The sequence below is a fragment of the Helobdella robusta genome (genome assembly GCF_000326865.2).
Source record: "Helobdella robusta unplaced genomic scaffold HELROscaffold_41, whole genome shotgun sequence".
NCBI classification, from domain to species: Eukaryota; Metazoa; Annelida; class Clitellata; order Rhynchobdellida; family Glossiphoniidae; genus Helobdella; species Helobdella robusta.
Genome location: NW_008704941.1, coordinates 137470 through 163268, shown reverse-complemented (window position 1 = coordinate 163268; position 25799 = coordinate 137470). Strand labels below are relative to the sequence as shown.

Genomic DNA, 25799 nt, shown 5'->3' with positions numbered 1-25799 from the left:
GCATCATCTTACGAATGATATAGATATCATCAATGGTGGATCTCCCTGCCATGAGGCAAACGTAAGGTGCCAGTACATTCAGCAACACGTTCAACAAAACGCGAAGCACATAGCGACAGCAAGGTGCCAGAACATTCAGCAACATATTCAACGGTGTCAGCGTCAGAAGGTGGACAGTCAATAAAACTTGTTTCTGTTCAAAAATTGGAAGTTTTTGTGTTGGACCGAAAAAGAACCCTTACATAAAAAATATCATAGTATTCTGACAAATTGCATCATGCCGCTGCATCATGTGTACTTTTCAATGCAGGTCAGACTTCTTGGTGCCAGAGAAAGGAAAATAAACATTTGCACGAACCTGAATGTAGATGATTGGATTGCAGCCATTGCTATCCTCAGTGACCAGCGACTTTCCCTGTTCTCTTAAATGAGCGCTAATGCAATCAGACATGGTCTTCAAGCCATCATGCACCACGGAGAACAATCGGAACATGCAATCCAAATCTGCAAAATCAATTTTTGTTGGTTGTTAAAAGCCGCATGTCATTTGTTGCAGTGGGAGTGGAGATTAAAAATTTATTAATTTACAAATATATTATGTATATACAGTAATACTCTTCCCCAACGACCTCCACATTTACGACTTTCTCATTCCCGACCGCTTTTGTTTCTGATGGATTGTTTTCACATTAAGCGTTTTTCACATTAAGCATCAATCCCGATCTACGATTCCCTCCACAACCCGACTAACGACCCTAAAAACACAAAAAATTATCCTTCAAACGTAAAAGTTACGACTTTTGTAAAATTTTCTGTTTTATTGAAAGTAATCATTTTCTGGTTTTTACGTTTGTTTACTTTCTTTTTTAAGCTTTTGTTTTTAAATTTAATCGGGAAACGTTTGTTTTTCTTTAAACCACATTTAAACTTCCTAAACAAACAATATTGAATATGTTAACAATAATTTTCAGATGATGTAGCACAAATTGAAATGGAAAAAGAAAACCCTGCAAATGAAGTCAAGCTCCTGTGGCATAACATTACAAGAGTTTGCTGCAGTAGATGACTAAGTGCTGAAACTGATGAAATAATTGAACCAGTGATTTCTTTTACTGCTGCTGGTAAAAGTACTCAGCAGTTGATTCATTTTGCACTGACTCATGGATTTCAAGGCATGCCAGAACTTTTGGAAAATTTTCATAATCAAATTCAAACCGAACATCTTAAAAAGAAGTCAACGGTTGTTCAATCTCCACTTTATTTTTTCCAGAAAAAAATTAAATTTTAGAGTTTAACAATAACAACATGGTTTTTCCAAATTATATATTGTATGAATAAAATATAATGCATTTACATCTTGTGTAACTTTTTTTATTTGGTTGTAAATATGCTTTCTCCCAATTTAATTCTAATTCCAATAATCTAATTCCAATAATCTAATCCTAATTCTAACGGTTGATCGTAAATTATTCTCAAGTTTCTTGAGTTCAAAACCAAAAAATTTTGTTTATTTTACGCATGATAGAACAAAAAAGCTTTTTTCCGTATTTCTATACCACTTTCGGTGTTGATACGTTGTGTATGTATATACAATATATATATATACTGTGTCTCTACTCTACTTTGTTGAATCCTTGTTAGTTCAAAGTGAATACTTAACGCTCATTTAATTAGTTTCACAATCTTTAACTTCGTCCAATATAATACTTTTACGTGTTTTCATCATCGATGATTCCTCTGTTTCTAAATTTATTAGTAGAAAAAATTCCAATTGTCAGTTGTTGAATATTTATTATCGGATGTCTTTGTTTTATGAGTAATGACTCGGCTGGTCGTAAATTATATGTGATTTTTTATAACGCCAATTTGTACGTGAATCCTGAGTCTTCTTGATAACTTGGTCGTCATACCAATATATTCGAAATTATGGAGCCCACACTCACCAATATTACATTTGAAAAAATATATTAGATGGCTATGACCCATAATCGATTCTGGTTTACTGGTGCAGTTGTTTTTCTTAACAAGAAATGACGTTCTTTGGTTGGAGTAGTATATTTGTAGTTTAATACTATTGTTTTTGTTAGTTGCTTGGGCGTTATTTTTTATGATTCTTTTTATGATTTTTTCATCCTGTTCGAAATCGGTTGACAAGATATTCTTATAATATATTACTGTTATTTTTGTTACTATTGTTGGTTTTATTGTTGCTGCTCTATTATTTTCTGGATCAAGGAATTTTTATATCCATTATTAATGAGTAGTTTACTGATTCTATCTAGTTCTGTTCTCCTACTTCCTATATCAGAAGAGTGTGTATAGGCTCGGTTTATAAAAGGCAGAAATCGTGCTCTCTAGATATGTTAGACAACATTCACACTTGCCACTCGGCGTAAACATTTGTTTGTTGCTTTAGTGTATACTGAGGTTTTAAATTCATTTTGCATATTTTGTATCGGTGCGTCTAGGAATGGTAGTTTATTGTCAGTTAATTTTTCCATTGTAAACATTAACTTTGACAAATTTAGTCGTTGTAGAAGTCTTGCTATTTGATCATCATCTTCATATATAACAAATATATCGTTAACGTATCGGCAGTATATATCAGGTTTTAGCTCTGATTCTTTAAATAACATTTCTTCGATGTGTCCAACATAGAAGTTTGTGAAGAGTACTCCCAATGGAGAGCCCATTGCTACACCGTTTATTTGCTTATATAATGTGTTACCCGAGCCAACGAAAGGCGCTTCGGCTGTACAACGATTAAATTCGAACATTTCAGAAAAATCGAAAAGTTAAATAGGAAGCTTTTTTGTTCGATCATGCATTAAATAAACAAAAATTTTGGTTTTTTGATGAACCATTAAAAAAATCAAAAAGTTAAACAGGAAGTTAACTAACGCCGAAACCGCTGTGATTTTTAACTATATATATATATGTGTTGGTAATAGACCATAATTTTTACAATATTCTATAAATTCTACCGAATGGTAGAATTCGGTAGAATTTATAGAATATTGTAAATATATATATATATATATATATTATTATCAAACACTTATAAAGCGCTCATTAAAATGAATATCTCTCACAAGCGCTATCCGAAAAAGAAAAAATAATAAATGAACAGCTATATAATATACATTCTATCAATAAACAATATGATACAACCAATTACAATCGTTCATCGCAAATAAATGTTTTCAAATTCTTTTTGAAGTCAACAATGTTCATCTTCGACAATCTCATCGAGATTGGCAGACTATTCAAGACGATTAGTCCCGACACTGCAATATCTCTAGACGATGTCTGCAGCTGCGTAGTTGGTACATTCAACAAATTGACGTCATCTTTATGAATTTATCAGCCAGGTATTCTGGGAGTTGTCCGTTTATAGCCTTGTACATAATGAAAAAAATCGTTTTTTCACTGTTAGCCAATGGAGGCTATTCAGAATTGGCGTCACATGATCGCATTTTCTGCCTCTAACAATCACCTTTGCAGCTCTGTTCTGAATAGACTGGAGGTCAGCGATAGACCTTTCTGGCAACCCGTAAAACAGACTGTTGCAATAATCCAATCTCGAGTGCACAAACGCATGTACCAATTAATGTGTTACAGTTTGATTTAGATATTTTCTTATTCGGTATATTTGTTAAAGTCGTGCTGAACATGATTTAGATTGTGATTTTATGTGGTCACAAAGTTTCAATTTGGTGTCAAAAATACATCCCAAATTAGTAGCCTTCTTGTAAAATTTTATCTCATTATCTTCAATCATTATTGAATCAATTTTGACTTTTGATAGCTGCTGCCAGGTCCCCACCGGTAAAAACTGATTTATTTTGATTAAGTTTTAAACAATTTTTTGACATCCATGTGTCAACTTCAGCCAAACATTTTATTAGTCTATCAACTGCACTCTCGAACTGATCTGGTTCACTGCTGACTATAATTTGAATGTCGTCGCCATATGAATGATAAGAAAAACCTATTTATATGATAAGCATGATTATATGTATGTATAATATATATTGTTATAACCGTGCTACCGAACGCACTAGATTCTAGCGTTTTCTGGAATGTTCTAGTGACTGGAGCATTCTAGAGTATGCTAGAATCGGACCATCTGGAAGAATCTAGAAACGACGCTTGCGAAGAGTATATAAGCGCACGTCGCAAGAAGATTCGTGATTAGTGAAATTCGTGATTTTGTGATTTCGTGAATAGCGATTCGGTGAATTATTTAAAGCGATATTTGATTTGTTTGTTGACGTTGTCATAGCGATAGATTTTAAACAATTTAAAAGTTAATTGTTGCGTTAATTTGAATTTGCTAAAAATAAACGATTAGTTGATTTCTTCTGTAAATAAAGTTTAATAACTAATAACTGTTTGGAGTATTTTATTCAATCGAAGATTTGAACCCGTCGCATCGTAAATCGGTTACGACAGCGAGTATTATAACATTGGTGTCAGAAGTGGGATCTTCGACCAGCGAATTACTACTCATAGAAAAAGAACACGATGTCAAAACTGTGTGGTTTGAACGTAGTTCAGCTACGAGAAGAACTACAGAAACGAAGCCTTGTCACAAGTGGCAACAAAGAAGTACCAGTAGCACGTCTGAGAAAAGCTCTCATTGACGAAGGTAAGAACCCAGACGAATTCAAGTTTGATGATGCTGACGAAGACAATGAAATTAGCACAGGCACGTTTACAACCGGTAAAATGATAGAACTTCTGCTTAGTATGTCAACTGAAATGAAACAGATCAAAGAACAGTCCGAACGACAGTCCGAACGACAGACAGAAGAGTTAAAACAACAGATCAAGGAACAGTCCGAACAGATCAAAGAACAGTCCGAACGACAGACAGAGGAGTTAAAACAGATTAAAGAACAGTCCGAACGACAGTCCGAACGACAGACAGAAGAGTTAAAACAACAGATCAAGGAACAGTCCGAACGACAGACAGAGAGAGGAGTTAAAACAGATCAAGGACCAGCTAAAACACGTTAAATTGTAAGTGGCAGAACAGATTGAAGAACAGTCAACAAGAAATGATCGAGCAGAAACTTGATCGTCAGACCGTTGAGGTAGATCACAAGATAGACAAATTGAAGCGAGAATTGGAGCAATCCAAAAAAATGGCCATGCCGTTAGATCACGCATCCGGAAGAACTTTGAAGGTACCAGCATTTGACGGAGAGATGTCCTGGAACGTTTATAAAACCCAGTTCGAAGCAACGGCAACTAGTAACTGTTGGAACGGAAAAGAACGAGCAACAGCACTGATACTGGCCCTGCAAGGTTCAGCAGCAGAAGTTCTTCAGACGATTCCGGCGGAGAACCACTTCAACTATGAAGTTCTGGTTAGCGCGTTGGATTTACGTTATGGTGAAGAACACATGAAAGAGATTTATCGGTCTCAGCTTAGAAACAGAACGCAACGATCTGGTGAATCCATTCAGCAGCTGGCACAAAGATATCGAACGGTTGACATTGCTGTCGTATCCGACATTAGACCCCGAGCATAGAGACGAAACTGCCCTGGATACGATTATCAAAGCCCTTCGTGATTCGGAACTCAAGCAATCCCTTCTCTTGTCAGATAAACAAAAACTCAAGGATGCCGTTGCGCACAGTCTCACTTTTGAATCGGCAAAGCAAGCATCAAAAAGTGACGTACGTCTACGCCAAGTACATGAAGAATGCTCTTGCCAGAAGGTGGTTGTGAAACGCGAACCCCAACAGCATGGTGTACCCCAATGCTGGATTTGTGATGAAAAAGGCCATCTACGTCGTGATTGTAAACACCGCCTAAAAGATAACTACTGCCGAAATTGCGCGACAAGATGGCGCAAAAGAAGAGAAGATGATCCTGTATCACGATCGGCCCATTCGTTAGAAGGGGCGGAAAACTAATAAGAGCCTAACTTTGTGGGGCAGAGGTTGGCTATCAGAATTGACGCCCCCAGTACCGTAATTAACGTTTCCAGACTACATCGAAATCGAAACGACCTATGGCTGAACGGAAAAGTTGATCAACGAGAATGTGTAATTACAGTCGACACCGGAGCAACAAAATCGATTTTAAGATCTGATTTGGTACCCAATCTGAAGAAAGAGACTTCTAACAAATACATCCTTCGAACAGCTACCGGAGGAACAGCACCAGTCTATGGAAAAATTCTCCGTACTGTTCAGCTAGGCGACTTGTTATTCGAAGGTTCATTCTTAGTCGCTGATATCATCGACGAATGCATAATAGGTGTCGACTTTCTGACAAAATATGGGTTCAAAATTGACTTAGAAAAACGCATTCTTAGTAGGAGAAATACAGAAGTGATAATGGGGGATAGCGACGAAAAATGTATTCGAGTGACAGTCGATTGTGACATAGAACTACCTCAACCATCTGAAAACATCGTATGGGGCAAGTTGAATTGCGATCCTGGGGGCCACCAGTTCTATTTGATGGAGCCAACCTCAACGACAAATGTACAGAACGCGGTCATTGGAAAATGCCTGGTAGAAGCGAACGAAAATGGTCTTATTCCTGTCAGAATAATGAATACCGCTAAACACACTATTAAAATTAAAAAAGGCGAGGAAATAGGTAATTGCCAATCAATAAATTTGGTGAAATCATTAGATATGGAGCAACAGGAAAAGGTTTTACCAACTGACAAAGGTAGACTCAAAGAACTTACCAAAAATCTACTGGATGAACTCAATTTGTATCAAGAAGACCGTCTAAAAGCCGAGGCGTTGATTGCAGATTTTGTAGACGTGTTTTCAACCGGTGACAATGACCAAGGTAAAACGGCTCTGGTAACTCACCGAATTGATACTCAGGATGCGAAACCGATCCGACAAGTACCACGACGTCTTCCTCTAGCAAAACAAACAGAAGTAAACGAAATAACGACAATGCAGAATCATCAAGTCCCAGGATTTCGCCAGTTGTTTTGGTAAAGAAGAAGGACGGCACTACCCGTTTTTGCGTTGATTATAGGAAGTTAAATGATGTGACTAAAAAAGACAGCTATCCGTTACCGAAGATTGATGACATCATGGACCCTCTATCTGGCTCAAGTTGGTTCTCTACGCTTGATTTGAAAAGCGGATACTGGCAAGTAGAAATCGACAAGAACGATCGCGAAAAGACAGCGTTTTCTATCGGATCGGGGTTGTGGCAATTCACCGTCATGCCATTTGGATTGTGCAATACTCCAGCTACATTCGAGCGACTGATGGAATGTGTATTGCAAGGTCTTAACTGGAAAACCTGTCTTGTCTATTTAGACGACATAATTGTTCTAGGAAGAACATTTGATCAACACGTCGAAAACTTACGGCAGATCTTCACAAGACTTCGGGTGGCAAATTTAAAGCTGGACGTTAAAAAGTGTTTTCTTTTCTAAAAAAACTTTTCTAAAGAAGTTAACTTTATTTATTTGAAGTTAACAGATTTATTTGGGACATGTGGTATCTTCAGATGGAGTTCGAACCGATCACAGCAAGATTGAAATTGTGAAAGACTGGCCAACTCCAAAGGATAAAAATGAATTGCGCAGTTTTCTGGGATTGGCAACGTACTATCGACGTTTTGTAAAGGATTTTGCAAAGGTTGCCAGACCTCTCCACCAACTTACCGAGAAGGACCGAGTTTTCAACTGGAATACCCTATGCGACTCAGCATTTGAAAAGTTAAAAGTTGAACTATGTAATGCTCCTTTGCTAGCATATCCAGTTCGTGGCAAGACGTTTGTGTTAGATACTGATGCAAGTAACAACGGAATCGGAGCCGTTTTGTCACAGCATATAGACGGAGAAGAAAAGGTGCTAGCGTATTATAGCAGAGGATTCACAAAGCCCGAACGAAACTATTGTGTGACCAGGAAGGAGTTACTAGCAATAGTCAATGCAACAAAACACTTCCACAAGTACCTTTATGGACAGAAATTTCTTCTCCGAACTGATCATGCAGCGTTAAGATGGTTCCTCAACTTCAAGGATCTTGAAGGACAGATGGCCCGATGGTTGGAACGTTTACAAATGTACGACTTCGATATCGTGCACCGCAAAGGAACAACTCATAGTAATGCTGATGCTCTCTCACGTCGAGCATGTTTACCAGGATGCAAATATTGCTGTCGTCACGAGGAGAAGATACAATCGGAAGACATAAGAGCAACAACAATATCAGCGGATGACGGTTGGACACCGACAGATCTTGCAGATGCAGTTTGCGGATGAGGACCTACAACATCTGATCACATGGAAGAAGGAGGGCAAGCGACCGGACTGGCAAAGCATCTCAGAATATAGTGCCGTGTTAAAGGGTTATTGGGCTCAGTGGGACTCATTGTATTTGGAAGGGGATTTGCTGAAACGAAAATGGGAATCAGCTGATAGATCAAAACACCGCATGCAAGTTGTAATACCAAGAAGTAGAACGACCGAAATCCTTGATGAAATGCATGGCAGCCCTTCTGGGGGACATTTAGGAGTGAACAAGACCCTTGACAAAATACGAGAAGGATTCTACTGGCTTCACGTTAGAGAAGATGTAGAGAGCTGGAGTCGAAAATGTAACACATGCGCTTTAGTCAAAGGACCCAAAAGAAGGCTAAAAGGAGCAATGCAAATCTACAATGTTGGTGTCCCCTTTGAACGGACTGCTATAGATATTGCTGGACCCTTTCCGTATCAGATTATGGAAACCGTTACATTCTGGTTGTAGCGGACTATTTCAGCAAATGGCCTGAGGTGTTTCCAATATCCAACCAAGAAGCATGTACCGTCGCAGAGGAAATTGTACTCAATTGGATTAGTCGATATGGTGTCCCATTGAAACTCCACTCAGATCAAGGTCGAAATTTTGAGTCTCAACTGTTTGGTGAAATGTGTAAGCTGCTGGGTATAAACAAAACTCGAACGACACCTCTTCGCCCACAGTCTGACGGTATGGTGGAACGATTTAACCAAACCCTGATTGAACATCTGGCTAAAGTAGTCGACGAAAATCAACGGGATTGGGATCGTCATATACCATTGTTTCTTATGGCATACCGGAGTGCTATCCACACAAATACTGGAGAAACGCCATCAAAAGTTCTGTTTGGGACTACCTTAAGAACTCCAGCTGATGTGAAATATGGCGTACTACCTGAACCACACCAACCATTAACAGAATACGTGGATAATCTTCGACAGCGATTAAACCATATCTACCGTTAAGTACGCCTTAAAATTATGAAAAACACGGAGGCGGCCAAAACCAGATAGGACTTGAAAGGAAGCAGTGGCGGTTTTGCTGTCGACGAGTTAGTTTGGCTGTACAACCCACAGCGAAAAAAAGGACGTTCTCCAAAGCTCCAGCGAGGGTGGGAAGGACTTTATCAAGTCATCACCCGCTTGAATGACGTCGTCTACCGTATTCAGGAATATCGGAAGCCGAGAGCAAGAATGAAGATCGTTCATTTGGATAGACTGGCTCCGTACCATGCGGACATCGGAACGAAAGCTGTTCGGGACGAACAGAACTAAAAAGGGGGTAATGTTATAACCGTGCTACCGAACGCACTAGATTCTAGCGTATTCTGGAATGTTCTAGTGACTGGAGCATTCTAGAGTATGCTAGAATCGGACCATCTGGAAGAATCTAGAAACGACGCTTGCGAAGAGTATATAAGCGCACGTCGCAAGAAGATTCGTGATTAGTGAAATTCGTGATTTTGTGATTTCGTGAATAGCGATTCGGTGAATTGTTTAAAGCGATATTTGATTTGTTTGTTGACGTTGTCATAGCGATAGATTTTAAACAATTTAAAAGTTAATTGTTGCGTTAATTTGAATTTGCTAGAAATAAACGATTAGTTGATTTCTTCTGTAAATAAAGTTTAATAACTAATAACTGTTTGGAGTATTTTATTCAATCGAAGATTTGAACCCGTCGCATCGTAAATCGGTTACGACAGCGAGTATTATAACAATATATATATATATAATAGGGTGTCCCAGAAATGCACGGAAATTTTTTTTTTTAATTAGTTGATGTCTCACCCTCTGAAAAGTGTCTCTTGGGTACAATAATTAAATTGGTGAAGTTACAGCTCATTTGAACAAGTTTGAGAGGTCCCCCAAGGGCTTTTAAAATTTTACTATCGAGTTAATTCAAAATCCATATCAATAATCTTAAACAATATGCAAAAAATGAGTGCAATAAAGCTAGAAATGCAAACTAGTTTAATTATCTCACTGCAGACATTAATTATAGTTTAAAATATTATTAACAATTACCTGTAGAATGATAATCTTTATTAGAGAATACAAATAATGTATATTTTTAACCAGTCAACTCGCTATGTTACTGGTGTTGTCAACGTAGATTGGTTACCTGTCCTGCTCTCATCACTTGTTGATGGCACTACAAAACTTCTTGGAGTTCCAAGGTTAGCATCTGGATTAGGACGAGCAGCTGCTTATGCAGTTCATGAACAGATAAAATCTTGAAAGTGTGAATCAATGGTTATTGGCATGTGCTTTGACACGACAGCTTCTAATACTGGAAAACTCAATGGAGCTTGCACTCTTCTAGAAAAAGCCATGGGACGTAATTTAGTATGGATGGCTTGCCGTCATCATAAGTTTGAAGTGCTGCTTGCCGGTGTATATAGTGTTTGTCTTGGAACATACACTGGACCAGAAATTTTATTCTTCAAAAGGTTTCGTGAAAAATGGACAGAAATGAATCACACACCAGAAGCCAGATCAATCCCTTTGATAATTGTTTCAGATGCAATTAAAGCATTCATCAAATGTCAACTTGAGGTCAGACATTCTCGAGATGACTATTTAGAGTTTCTACTTCTTGCTGCACAAATAGCTGAACTGCAGGTTGATGTAGCCATTCGCAAACCTGGTGCACGGCACAGGGCACGATGGATACGCATTAAAAATTGAACTATTATTCACCGTAAATAAAACCATTTTTAACTTAAACAGCTCGAGAATTACAAGGTATTCAACGTTTGAATCGGTTTATCATTTGTGTTTATCTTCAGTCATGGTTTTCATGCAGGCTCACTGCTGATGCACCTGTGAATGATATTTTGTTGATACAGCGTTTGCATGACTATGACGATGCAGTTCTTGGTTTGACGATTAAAAATGATGCTGCGTCATTTTTGGTACATGAGTCCAGAATTGGCAACTCTTGTTCTTTTTTCATCTCTCCTGTATGACAAAGAAAAGACTGATCTTGTCCGCACAATACAAGCAGATCGAGGCCCGCATCTGATGAAAACACTACCACAAAGTTTTGACAACTTGCGTGCGTCTAAAACATTTTTTGAAACATCTAATATTGATGCCAGTTTTCTTGATGTACTTGTTGAAAACTGGTCAGATACTCCTTCTTTCCAAGTTGCAGCAATGTTTGTAAAGAATCTGGTTTGCATCAATGACTCTGCAGAACGGGGAGTAGCGTTGGTACAACATTTCAATGAAACAATCACCAAAGACGCAGAGCAGAAACAATTTTTGCTTCAAGTAGTTGAACAGCATAGGAAAAACTTTGCAGAATATAATCGTGAACTGCTAGCAAAAATTTGAATTATTTACATTAATTAATATTCAAGCGAACTGAAATTCAATAAAATCTTGTTTTTCAATCATTTTTGACCTAATTTTTGAAATTAAAAAATAAAAAGCATTGCAGATTTATATATTTTTTCACAATTATATATTTTGTTTCATTTGTATAAACAAATCTCTACACATTGTCCAAATGGGCTAAAATTTAGCAGGTAAATTACTGTTACCATACAGATATATTTAATGGGGTGAGACATCAATATTTTAAAACTTCATATTTTTGGGACACCCTAATATATAAAATGTATATCTTTGCTAATTGCACGCACACGACTAAATTTTTGCTCCGGTGGAATTATATAATTTTGTTGGTTAACTACGTTAATTTGAACTAAAATAATAATTAGTTCAGTTACGTTTAAAGAATTAAGTTGTAAGAACTATCGTTTGATTTGTTTTTATTCAAAGATAAGAAGTTAGTAGACATTTATTAGTTGCTTGAAGGTCACCTTCAATACATTCCTTTCACCTGTCTGTTACCAAAGATCGTTTATACAATGTTCAAGACATGTTGTTATTGCGCAGAGATAAAGCACAAATTTTTGGAAGGCATCAAATGTTCGTACTGTGAATGTTACAGTCATGTTAAGTGTGCTAAATTGACTGACGAGGGTTTTAAATTGTTGAAAAATACAGCAAATTTGAAATATTTTTGCGATGAATGTCGAAAGTTTTCTAAGTGATTCAACACTGTCAATAAACTTATTGAAAAACAAGACGAATGTTTTATACAGATAAAGTCAATTAAAGAAAGCAATGACAATATAAGGCGTGAATTGAATCAATTAAAAACCTCCCTAGATTTAAGCCGAGAAAAATTAAGCCAAATATCAAACGCTGATGGTTTGCTTGATAAATCTATTAGCAACTTAAAAAATGAACTCAGCACGACTTGGTCCAGTATTGACAAGAAAAATATTGATGCTATATCCACTGAAGTAAAAACTGTCGAAGAGACGTTGAATACAGTTAATGATAATAAAGAACGAGAAAACAACATTGTTTAATTTAATCTGTCTGAAAGTAAAAACAGAGATGTTGTTATGTCTCTTTTAAAGTCCTTAGCCGGTGATGCTTTCAGTATCAACAACGCTTTGGCAATTTCAAGACAAGGAAGAAAAAGCGACAAAGTTTGTCGACCTGTCATCGTTAGGTTCGGTGACGCTACATTCAAATTGTTGATTATGAGAGCGTCTTTTAAAATAAAGTCATTCGACGGTGAATTAAATAAAGTTAAAATTAGCCATGATTTGACTCCAGAGCAACGTTCTGAGCTCAAATCACTGGTGTCTGAGGCTAAAACCAAGGAGGCTGGTAGTGAGAATTTTTTGTTCAAGGTATAAGTCCGATCGGACGTTGGAAAATCATCAAGCTACCCAAAACGCCACAAATTATTTTTTAATTTAGCGTTAATATAAGGACTATTACGTCAAAATTAGAATTATTTATAATTTTTTGTCTGCGGATTTAGACATTTTTGTTATCACTGGGTCATGGCATGGTTCACTGGGGGTTGATACTGTTCGTTTAGCCATGCCACTTAATTATTCATACGTTGATTTTATTACACCTAGTGATCCTAACGATGGTGGTATAATTTTTTTTTTAAGTTTTTTCAATTTAAAAAAAGTTGAACTTCCCCCAATTCAGAACTTTGAAGCCATCACTACAAGTTTTTTTTAAATAAACCAAATGTTGTTTTGTTAGCCATTTACATACCTGATTCTGTTCCAGTTTCTGCATTGTTTTTTGATAAATTGATATTGGTTTTAGAAGACATTTCAGTTTCATCTGATTTTTTGGTTGTTGCCGGTGATTTTAATATTCACATTGAAAGATGTAAAAAATTAAATGCCATTAAATTGTTGGATATTGTTGAGTCGTTTCAGGTTTGTTGTCGAGTTGATGGACCCACCCATATCTTGGGTGGAAAACTCGATCTCGTCGTTTCATTGGTTGGTTTTCCACCTAAGGATTGCACGATATTTTCATGTGATGTTCATTCAGACCATAGCTTCATCAAGGTTATTTTTTCATTTGTTAATAGGAAGCCTATAATATTAAAAAAATTAGTTCGGCCATGGGATCGTATCCAGAGTACATTGTTTGAAAATCTTTTTTCTCAATCCTTTATTAGTGGTCCGTTTGATTTAAAAGATCCCGATGTTATTTACAATTTGTTTGTCAAAGAGATGCAATCAATTGTTGATGTAATTGCCCCACCGCATTACGTTAAGTCCAATGATACCCTCATTGCTCCCTGGTTTAATGATCAATGTAGACGTATGGAAAGAGCTTGTCGTAAACTGGAAAAAGCATATCGAAAAAACCCTAACGATGTTAATAAAGTTGCCTGGAAAAAGGTTCTGTTTTCAAAAAATTGTTTATACTGAATCAAAAATTTGTATTACAAAAACTTGACCCTTATTCATAAATCTAGTCCTAAAAAATTGTGGACAACCATTAATAAATTATTAGGTAAATCTTCCACCAGTTATTCAGTTGATGAATCTAACATAAAGTTTACCCCATCACAATTTGCAACATTTTTTAGTGATAAGATTGAAAAAATTAGAGAACATACAAATTCCTTGCTTGAACCTCCCAGTGCTCCTGGTGATTTAGGGTTGTCTGACTTGTTCAGTTTTTTATTCCATGTTCTTGTGATGAATTTAAGAAAGGTGTGCTCAATTCACCAACAAATACATTTTTCAATATTATTCCTGTGCGTATTTTCAAACAATATATAGATTTGTTCATACCGTTTCTCACATTTTTTTTATCAATTTGTGTTTTGACGCTGGTTATTTTCTTAAGGCATTAAAACATGCCGCTGTGACTCCCTTATTAAAAAAGTCATCCCTTGATAAGGATGATATTGCAAATGATATCGCCCAATTTCCAACCTCTTTTTTTATCAAAAGTTGTTGAACGTTTAGTTATAAAACAATTTTTAAATAATTTGAATGTGCATAGTTTAATTCCAATCCATCAGTCTGGTCACAGGCAGTATCACTCTACTGAAACTGCTCTGATCGATATTTCTTCTGAAGTGTTTGCATCTATGGATTCACAAAATGTTTCACTTTTGGCTTTATTAGATATAAGCGCTGTTTAACTGCGTCAAACAATAACTCCTTGTTCATAAATTCAAATGTCGTTTTGGTGTTGCGGGAGCGGTTGCTTCATGGTTCGAATCCTATTTGATTGGTAGGACGCAACAGGTTTGTTTCAATAATTATCTGTCTAATGTCGAAGTTGTTATTTCCGGTGTGTCCCAAGGTTCTGTTGTAGGGCTTCTTTTGTTTATATTGTACACGGCCGATGTTTTTCCTATTATTGAAAAATATGGTTTCAGATACCATGCCTTTGCGGATGATTTGCAAATAATTGGTTGCGGTAACACAGACCTTGGTTTTGATGCGATGGTTGATATAGTTTTATGTTGTTTTAATTAATTAAATGAATGAATGGTAAATAATAAGCTGAAACTAAACGAAAACAAAACACAAATTTTGCCTGTCGGTACTTGGCAGCAATTAAAAAAGATTAATACTAACATCTGTGGTTCTAATGTTAAGTTCTGCACTTCCGTTAAAAATCTGGGCGTTGTATTTGATATCGCAATGTCAATGGATCAACATACAAAGTCATCAATTAAAGATTGTTGCTATCAACTTCGCCTACTCAGGCAAGTAAAAAAATCAATCAATAACGACACCATGAAATGTTTTGTTCACGCATTCATTCACTCAAAATTTGATTACTGTAACAGCATTTTTACTGTAACAGCATTTTTTACGGAGTTTCAAATCAATTAATTAATCGTCTCGAGTCAATTCAAAATCGTGCTGCTAAGATCGTTGAATGTACCAACTACGTAGCTGCAGACATCGTCTAGAGACATTGCAGTGTCGGGACCAAGCGATTGGAACAACAAAAATGATAACCTCACCTCCAACCCGGCGCTTAACCAACAACGAAAACAAAGAAGTAATAAAAACTAGCATTGTAAATAGTGACAAAGAAGAATATGATGCTATCGATGAAGAAAAGGAGACCAAAGAAGTGACCAGCCAATAAAGAAACCTGACACCTAATTTCCATCTAATTTCACTTTAACAAAGTCAATCTCCATCTAAGTTCATTTTGACAAAGTCAATATTTCCCTATATTAACAGCAGATGATGATGATTCATTCGGAATCGAAATATGGCCTTATTTGCAGCATGAATTCGTAAAATAAGTTTATTTTGAATTTTAATAAACTAAACGTTCACCAAAAAACTTTAGTGAGAAAAATTGAAAAAACGAACTACAAAAATATTAACGCCAAACATTCGGTAGAATTTATAGAATATTGTATATATATATATATATATTTATATATATATATATATATATATATATATATTTATATATATATATATATAAAGCATAAATATATAAGCAATTTTTTCTTATCCATCATTTAAACTGCCCATCACACCATGAAACACAACAATCATAATGAAAGTGATATAATAATAAACACTGATATGAAGAAATTGCATATAAAAAACTAAATAATATCGTATGAAGCATTACCTTCTGTCTTGTTGTTCTTCAGCATATGCACAACTCCCGAATTTGGCATCTGCAAAAATAAATTGGATGTATGAACTGAGTAAATTTTTATACAAAGTTAAGTTAAATAATAAACAATTTCAATCAAGTTGAATGATCAACAAACAAAACAAGTATGGTAAGAAAAAGTTTGACTTGTGATCAAGCTTGATACATTGTGAACAACTTTGATATGTGAACAAAACTGATACAAGATAAAAGAAGTTCGATAAATAGAAGATAAATAAATAGAAGTTTGATAATGGAATAATAACGTCAATCTACAAATAATGACAAAATGCAAACAGACTGCAATGCAATAAAAACAATCAATCTAATTGGAGATTGCAAGTAATAACCACCTCAACAATTGTTCTCATGTGCTTTCTAATCAGCTCTTCTTGCACAACCTTTGCAATATTAAAAAAATTAGTTATCATTATTTAGTGACTTATTATGATAGATATTGGAAAATTAATAACATAGAAATAATAAGAAAAAAACAGAGAATCCACTTGTACACTTACTCTGACTATCGGTTCCTTGGTTGACTTGTCCAGGTAATGAACTGCTCGCTCCTGCTCCTCGAGTATTCGTGCCTCCACCTTTTTTATATACACTGACGCACTGTTTTCTGAAAGAAACTTCTCACTTTCCAACTGAGGAACAAATTATTCTTTGTATAATTTTTGTGTTTGTAAATTGCAATATAATATTTAAATTCATTATTTCATCAATTTGTAAACAACTGATCACAAAAAATTTTTGAAGAATAAAGAAACAGTAAATTATTCATAGCTGGCAAGTGATAAACAGCCATTAGTAATAAGCTTTTTAATAATATATTTATAAAATGATTTTTAAGAACAAACTGCCAACTCTATAGAATTCAGCAGATTGCACGAGGAAGGGTCTTTCAAAATCTTCCTCATAAACTGCCCTAGAATCTATGCCAAGCACCATCAACATCTGACATCCGTTCTTCACAGCTCCCCTGAAATTCAGTTAAAAATTGAGCATTAGATTATAGCTCACAAAAGCATCTGTATAAAAACGATTTGGTTAAAAATTAAGTGCATAATAAACATGTGTTATACAATATCAGACTGAAATAACATCACAGCTCAGAAGAAACATAAAGGAACAGTGGTCACTCAAATATTCACAGCATATAAATGTTATATAAACAAATTAAACATTAAATTTGTAACACGAATAAAATTGAGGATTAAAACGAATGCAATAAAAAAAATGAATATAACGACGGTAAAGGTTAGAAGAAAAAGATGACGAACTAAAAAAACAGATTAAACGAACCTATCAACAACTTCTCCCTTCCTTTCTTTGGCCACCATAGACAGAAGTGTTTCTCGTAGATGCTGATGGATGGGTGGATAGCGAATGATCTGATCTCTGAATATCATGAGACCCAAGTTATAAACATTGTCCACGTTGTTTTGCTGTACATAAACTCGATCCTGTCATAAGATATTGATAATGGAGATTAAATTAGGGGGAATGAAATACTGAAAATAAACTATTATGACAATTCAATCAAATAGATTGATTGGATTCTGACGAATATTTTAAAATCCCTCAAATTTTTCTAACAAAATAATTGACATCCATTGGCAAGGTAGAAACACTTTGACAATTTAGAAACTCAAAATTGAAAATGAAAAATTTTTTGGCATCTGAAAAACAAGGTGAAATAAAACATGGTTTTAAATTAATTTCTGTTCTAATAGTTAAACCATGAAAGTTTAAATGTTTATAAACGATAACTAATTGTATGAAGTGTATTTATAAGCAGGCAACTTTTGAAAGAGAGAAAAACAGGTGAGGTAAATTTGATGGTAGAGAGAAGTTACTCATTTTTATAAAAAATATAAATATGAGATATAAAATATAAACTATGCTGGAATGGTCAAAAGGCGGCCAAAAATGGTATTGGAATTTTGTCAGTGAACCGCTAGCCCAAAAAGTCCTGGATATTAAAAGGATTAATTCACGTCTCGTGTGGATCAAGCTTCGCCTAGAAAAGCAAACAATTATTATTTTTTCTGCATACGCACCACAGACAGGCGAATCAGAAGAGATGAAAAATGACTTCTGGGCTACATTCTCTGACACCATCTCAACAATACCAAAATCTGAAACAATCCTGATTGGAGGCGATCTCAATGGCCACGTTGGAGAGAAAACAGATGGTTTTGACAACGTACATAGCGGTTTTGGCTATGGAGAACGGAATGAAGATGGCAACCGCATCCTTGAGGTTACTGAAAGTCACGGGTTTTGTTTACAGAACACATATTTTAGAAAGAGGTTGGAGCATCTCATAACATACAAAAGTGGACCATCAGCCACGCAAATTGATTTCTTCGCTGTCAAGCAACAACACCGAAGGCTATTCAAAAACGTCAAAGTTATACCTGGCGAATCATGTGTCACCCAACATAGACTCCTTGTGGCAGACCTGGTTGTCGAACTGTCAAAACATAAGTATAAACAAATGTCCCAAAGAATCAAATCGTTGAAGTTGAAAAGCAACATTCATCGAAAAAAATTTCAACAGATTGTCGCCACACAGTTAGACCACCAATCGCAAGCCAGTACAGATTTTAATGAACGCTGCAACTACAGTTTGTGGGAAAACTGGTGGAAAACGTCAGCATGAATGAGACACTTGGTGGTGAAATGACAGTGTACAAAATGCCATAGCTGAAAAGAAAGCTGCATACAAGCAATGGTGATGACCATAAAATTTTCCGTGAGAAGAACTATGCAAGACGTCAAGTCGCACTGGCTCGGACAGATCAGTGCAGAGAGTGGCTCAAAACAACAACAACAACACACGTTTAGACGACATTTTCCCCGAGATCGGAGGTTGCCGTTTGGCTACCTATGATGAAACCGAAATACCCCTCGACGCCATCCACATCTGTCACTCGCCTCAGTATCACGCAACCCCGCTTTCACCCTGTCCTTCTCCACCTGCTCTCTCCATCCCAATCGCGGACGACCCCTTCCTACCACTCCTTCAACCTCGAACTCCAACGCTCGCCTAATCCCGACCCTTTCATCCCTTCTCAACACATGTCCATACCACCGCAATCTCGATCTCCTTATCAATGTCACAATGTCCTCATTAAGTCCCATCATTGACATCAGCTCTGTACTACTCCTATCCTTCACTTTAACCCCACACATCATCCTCACCATAGCTCTTTCAGCCCTCTGCAGTACATTTCCTCCTCTCTCCTCAACACCCAAGTTTCACCACCATATACCATCGCTGCTCTCACACATGCTTTATATACCCTCCCTTTCATCTTCACTGACCATTTCTTTCCACACAATACCCCACCCAGTTCCCTAAATTTCATCCATCCCACACGAACTCTAGCCGTAACTGCGCTCAAACATCCTCCATCCGCTTATCCCCTAAGTAAACAAAGCTTTCCACTCTTTCAATACCACCACTCAACCCCGTCCTTGCGTCCGTCCTATTAATCACACCATGAACACATTTCTTACATTTGAACGAGCCTTCCACCTTTTTCAGTGCCCCCCTCACACTACTACATCTCTTATGCACCCATTTCTGACATCCTATACACAATACCGAGTTAGCCTTCACTCTCCTGTCACATACCCCACAGGGGTCTATTTTACTTATCACTCGCTACCCACCTTCCCCACTCACCATTACATTCGTCTTACCAATATTAACTTTTAACCCTTTCTTTTCAATAACACTTTTCCATCTGTCAAATTTTAACTTTTTAGAGAGTGGCTCACTAAAAGCAAAGGTGAACAAATGAAATCTCTGTATCGTATAGCAAAACAAGCAAAGCGTACGAAAAAGACATAGTTGGTGCTTCAAGTATCAAAAACGACAAAAATGAAATGGTTTTTGAACAAGATGCGATCAAGCTACAGTGGAGAGAATACTTCAACCGACTGTTAAATGAAACAAATCCCATCAATGTCAACTTTGACACTCCACCAATGAAAGGTCCGATTCCAGACATCACTGTAGAGGAGCTTACAGAAGCTCTGAAAGCTATGAAGGATGGAAAGGCAGCAGGGTCCTCTGGACTCACAAATGACATTATCAAAGCATCTGGTACTGCAGGTATCCAAACGTTACTACAACTTTGCCGTGAAATCTGGAGAAATTGCTCAATGCCGACTGAATGGAACTATAGCATGACAGTTCCGCTATACAAAGGCAAAGGTGATCCATTGAACTGTTCATCATATCGGGGTATACGTCTGTTAGAACACTTCCTGAAAATTGTCGAAAAAATCATTGAGAAGATTAACGTCGGTTAACACAAAGCATCAACAACTATCACACATTTTTGTAGACCTTGAAAAATCATTTGATCGAGTTCCCCGTGAAGCAATCAGGTGGAGTCTAAGTCGACAACTCATTCCAGAATATCTTGTTCGACTTGTGATGGAAATGTATACGAACATTAAGACTCTTGTCAGCACAACGGTTGGAAACACAGATACATTTGACATCTGCATTGGAGTTCACCAAGGCTCGATTCTCAGTCCACTGTTATTTATAACTGTGATGGAAGAAATTACAAAACCAATAAGCACTGGTGACAATTTGGAATCTAATATGTGCTGATAATATCGTTTTAAAGCCACTTCTGAGCAAAATGCAGCACAGATGTTTGAAGATTGGAACACCAGACTGGCCGATCATGGATTCAAAGTCAACATCAGCAAAACCAAAGCAATGAACACTGGTGAACCCATCCAATCCACAGCTACTGGACGATGGCCCTGTTCAGTTTGTAAAGCTGGTGCAGGTAACAATTCAATCAAGTGTCAGCAGTGTAACCAGTGGTGTAACAAACGTTATTCAAAAAAAATTGGTACTTTATCTAAAGTTTCCAATTTTGTTTGTCCTGCTTGCATCAATCCACAACAACAAATTCGAAATAACAATGTTTTTGGAGCCATTAAGGTAGAGAAAGTCACATTGTTTCAATATCTAGGAAATGTTCTGGATTGTACTGGAACAGCTGAAGCTGCCGTTCGAGCATGCATACGTGAGCCTGAAATAAATGGCATCTCATTGCCTCTATATTGATGTGGCGTGACATCCCGCTACCACTACGATCAAGACTTTATAAATCTGTGATACGTCCGGTGTTGTTATATTGTGCAGAAACATAGCCAATGACAACCAAACTGGAACAACAACTTCAACGAACCAACATGAAAATGCTCCGATGGATGCAACGAATTAGTCTGAGGGACCACATCAAATCAACCGAAATCCTGCGTCGTGCTGGTTTAGATGATATAAAGGACGAATGCCGGCAACACCGTCTGCGGTGGTTTGGTCATGTCAAACGAAGTGGAAACAGTGCCATAATTTCTCTTGCAGATGTTGAAGTACTTGGCACACGTCCCAAAGGCCGTCCAAAGAAGTCCTGGTCGCAAACAATCGAACAAGACATGAAAGCTTTAAATTTAAATAAAATGGATACAACTGATCGTCTAATTAGGCGCAAAAAATTGATGGCAAAGGAAACAACGTCCTACCTCAGGGAACTGGGTTTCTGGATGCTAAACGATTGATTGATTGATAGAGAAGTTTCTCATTTGATAGTGAATTTGTTCTGTCAGCAGGAGATGCAGGAAGCGATGTCTGCTTAGATGCTGTGCTAAATTAATTAGGAGTGCCAAGCGAAAATTCTTAATTTGACACAATTTTTGTGATAAAAACAAGAATAAGCATCAAGCTGCCAGACCTTGAAAAAAATGGAACATGTTCATGATGATGATGATGTATGAATTATTAAACAGATGAAATTGCGTGACTGATAAAAATAACTGCATTGTTACCATGTACATAAGAATGTCTCGAATCATGACCATGGATGTCTGGTGGTCATTCCAAGCAGCATTGAGAACTTGCAGAAAGTTGTTTTGTAGTGATTCCAAAACTTCTTCTCTAACCTGTGTAATGTTATTGATTCTCATTTTATTTATTGCATTACAAACGTTATTATTATTGATTAAAATGTCCTCTCTTAAAGAAACCATAAATGGTGGAAATTCACAAACGTATAATGCCTGATAAACTTTTGATAGAAATTTTTAGCTTTTGATCCAGATCACTATGCAATTTTTAAATACAACAGCAACTCAAGACAGCACTGATACGATTTGAGATATTTTACTGACCATATAAACATTGTACAAAAGTTGAAAACATTAAATACTAAGCATTACAGCTCAAACAATAACATAATAAATTTTTCTAAGCATCTGCATCTAGTTCTTATTTAAAACGATATGATTTGATACGGTATAGCAATTTTGATTCAAATGACACAAGACAATACAAGACTCCTTAAAAAATAACAAGAAATGATGATTAGTTAATAATACGATATTGAGACCTCGATTAAGCAACACCATTTTTAAATTGGTGCTTGTTTACCACTGCACAATATTTGGCTATTAACAAATTAATAAAATATTCTTGAAATGAATCCATAAGAATTGAATTTAAAAACAATATGATATAGTTTAAATTAATAGGGCTAATTTTGATGTGCCAGGCTTATTATTTCACTTTTCAGATACCACAACAGTAACTATCTACATAGCCTCATGAGCATGAGGTTTATGATTATTCATGAGTTTTGTGAGGTAGTATTTAAACCAGGACATATATTTTTTTATTTCAAGACATAGTAATGATGATGTGCTAAAAAACATACAGGACTTTTTGAAGATGTTCTGCTTAAATTACAATTTTGCATGATTATTAAATCTCGATTGATAATGAGGACAAAGATTTTTAGTAAATTTATGATCCCATAAGCGATAGAAGACAAAACATTTTTCAAAGTCAATAAGCATTTATGAAGCAAAGTTAAGTGAAATAGAATTTTTATACCCAGAGTATTGAAGTCAGAAATTTTTGAGAGGCCTAAGTCAGAGTCAGATTTTTTCATTTGACTCCAAAAAATATTATTAATTTTAATAAAGAAAAATTTATTAAGATTGTGTTTTTTTGGAAGAATAATGTGTAGCGATATGCAATCATCTTCAATACTGAAAATATTTGCTGATTAAAATGACAAATGCTTATAAAATGTGAATAAAACTACATTAATTTTTTTCAGAATGTTTTAAAACATAAATATGAAGTAATTTTACTAAGGAAAATAACTATATTGACTGATTTTAAGATTAAGTGTATTGAATTAATTAAAACTTTAAAAGAATTTTTTATTTAGAAGTGATTATAAAGGAAATTTTGAGGTAAAAGTTGAAATATTTTTCTGGGAGTTAGAACCCAGAGTCTAAAATTGAAAACATTTAACCAGATTCTGAGTCAAAATTTTTAAAGGACAGTAGTCTTAGTAAGACATTTTTCATCTGACTTTGACACTTTGCTACATGTTTTATGTTTTATTTATTCATGAGTGAGTAAAAAAGTTCATTGAACCCACTGAAAAATATGTTAAATTTATAAATTTGGCATTTGCACAGTAATTTGCTATAAGTTGGGCTAACCCACAACAGACAATTATTACTAATTATCATTAAACTTAATGACTTAATCTATTTTATTATTTTATAAAAACATTTAATTTAATATACTTTTCCCCAAGTCACACCAAACTTGTAGTTATTTTTAAGTATGCTAAGCTCATAGATTTATAGATCCATGTTTTAAAATATTCTAATCTAAAATGATATAATTTTATAATTAATATTAAATAATAGCAATATCTCACCTTGTTCACCAAATGATCTGTAACGACCTCCCTGAGACCTGTATACAACTTTTCTCCATGTTTATGAAGCACCATTGTATATGCATTCCTATACAACTCTTCGAAGCTTAACCCACTGTTGTTTTTTTTCTGAATTTCTTGGATGGCATTTTTTAGAAGAGACCATATACTGTTCACATATTTTTCATCCATCGTCATCTTTATTAAAGAAAAATATTGTTTCATTTAATATTAATTAAATTACACATAATAAATTGATTTTTTCCAATTTTTAAAACCCTAACCGGAAAAGCCCTAATCCTCATTTTTGTATCTTTCTTCGGTTGTTTGTTTGCATTCATATTACAATCGGCGTTTTACCGTTTTTTGAATGGACAATTCCTGTCTAGTTTAGCCAAACAAAATTAATAACAATTGTAATAAATAAACTATACCAATCGTCGAACAAGTAACATGACAGAATAAAAGTAAAACTAAATAATAAATTGATAGAGCACCGCGTTAAACACTCTCCAATTTATGCAAATTTTACGATCTTGTCTATGTACTGACAGGTTTATATATACCCGTATAATTGTACATAATATAAAAATAAAGACTATAAATACATACATACATATTCATGCGCGGATGATCAGGCTCAACGAAACCATGCACTCCGCAATGGTGGGCTAGCCATTTTATTTAGTTGATGACGTTCAATAATAAAATCAACAACGAACACCAAATCTTTTCTTTTTTCATGTTTATTATAGTTATAATTTAATTATTTTTATTTTAAAAATAATTGTATGAAGTTATTATAAAAACTGAGTCTTTAAAATATGATTTATGTAAATTTTTTCATTATTCTTTAAAAAACAGAATCTGACAAACGCAGAAAGTAGAAACTGTAACAGCACGCAAGACAGTGGTATAAAATGATAACGAAAAATAAAGGAGAAAAAATGTTTAAGCATGTTTATTCGAATTATATGGCATGAAAAGTATGTAAAATGAAATAAATTAATGGTTTAAAAAGACAAATAAATAAAATAATTAATTGATAGACTAGTTAATGACTTATTAATTAAGTTAAGTGGTCGATAAAAAAAAAGAATAGACAAAATTGAGTAAATGACAAAGTTTTATTGAGTGCTTATATATTTAACATGAATATATATCCATGATATTTAAGGTGTCTTAATGATAAAAAGTACTTACTGATTGTAAACCATTAAATTATGCATAAAGCTCGAAATAAAGAGTTGATTGTTGACCTTGAAAGCGTTGGCATCAATATTTTGTGAACTCCATCATCTCCATGCACCAATTACAATGAACAGTTTTGTGATCTCCATCATCTCTATGCACCAATTACAATAGATGTGAGACTGCTGATCTCGCTTCCGGTAAAATTCATAATGTGTAAAATACGATAGGGCAACATAACACTAGTATAAAATATAATTGTATTAACATTCTCAAGAGTATTTCACCAAAATTTTTTTTATTAAAAATTGAGCTATAGCATCTCAAATTAACGTTGACCTGGAAACAGTGTTACTTTATATTTATATATATATATATATATATATATATTTAGGAACGAGGTTTTCAGAAATGCAAATTTCATTGAAATTGTTTGCCCATTTTGCATTAATTAACTTCTTTATAAGACATTCAACGAGGCGGTATAACCCATGCTGCCTGATACTGACACTTTGTTGATGTTGTATGAATCTGTTTATACATTGC

At 35.4% G+C, this 25799-nt stretch overlaps 1 protein-coding gene across 1 annotated transcript in view; it reads right to left on the bottom strand.

Annotated features, from left to right (window-relative positions):
- HELRODRAFT_84693 (hypothetical protein) overlaps positions 1–24403 on the bottom strand; it is a gene marked incomplete at both ends in the record, with an annotated part of 55440 nt that extends 31037 nt beyond the window's left edge. The window contains 9 exons of the mRNA XM_009025293.1: positions 359–504; positions 16255–16303; positions 16635–16682; positions 16800–16931; positions 17152–17266; positions 17590–17750; positions 22153–22266; positions 24063–24260; positions 24347–24403. Of these exons, the coding sequence (XP_009023541.1) occupies positions 359–504; positions 16255–16303; positions 16635–16682; positions 16800–16931; positions 17152–17266; positions 17590–17750; positions 22153–22266; positions 24063–24260; positions 24347–24403 (1020 nt within the window). The remainder of the gene's footprint in view (positions 1–358; positions 505–16254; positions 16304–16634; positions 16683–16799; positions 16932–17151; positions 17267–17589; positions 17751–22152; positions 22267–24062; positions 24261–24346) is intronic.
- Positions 24404–25799: the final 1396 nt, after the last annotated feature.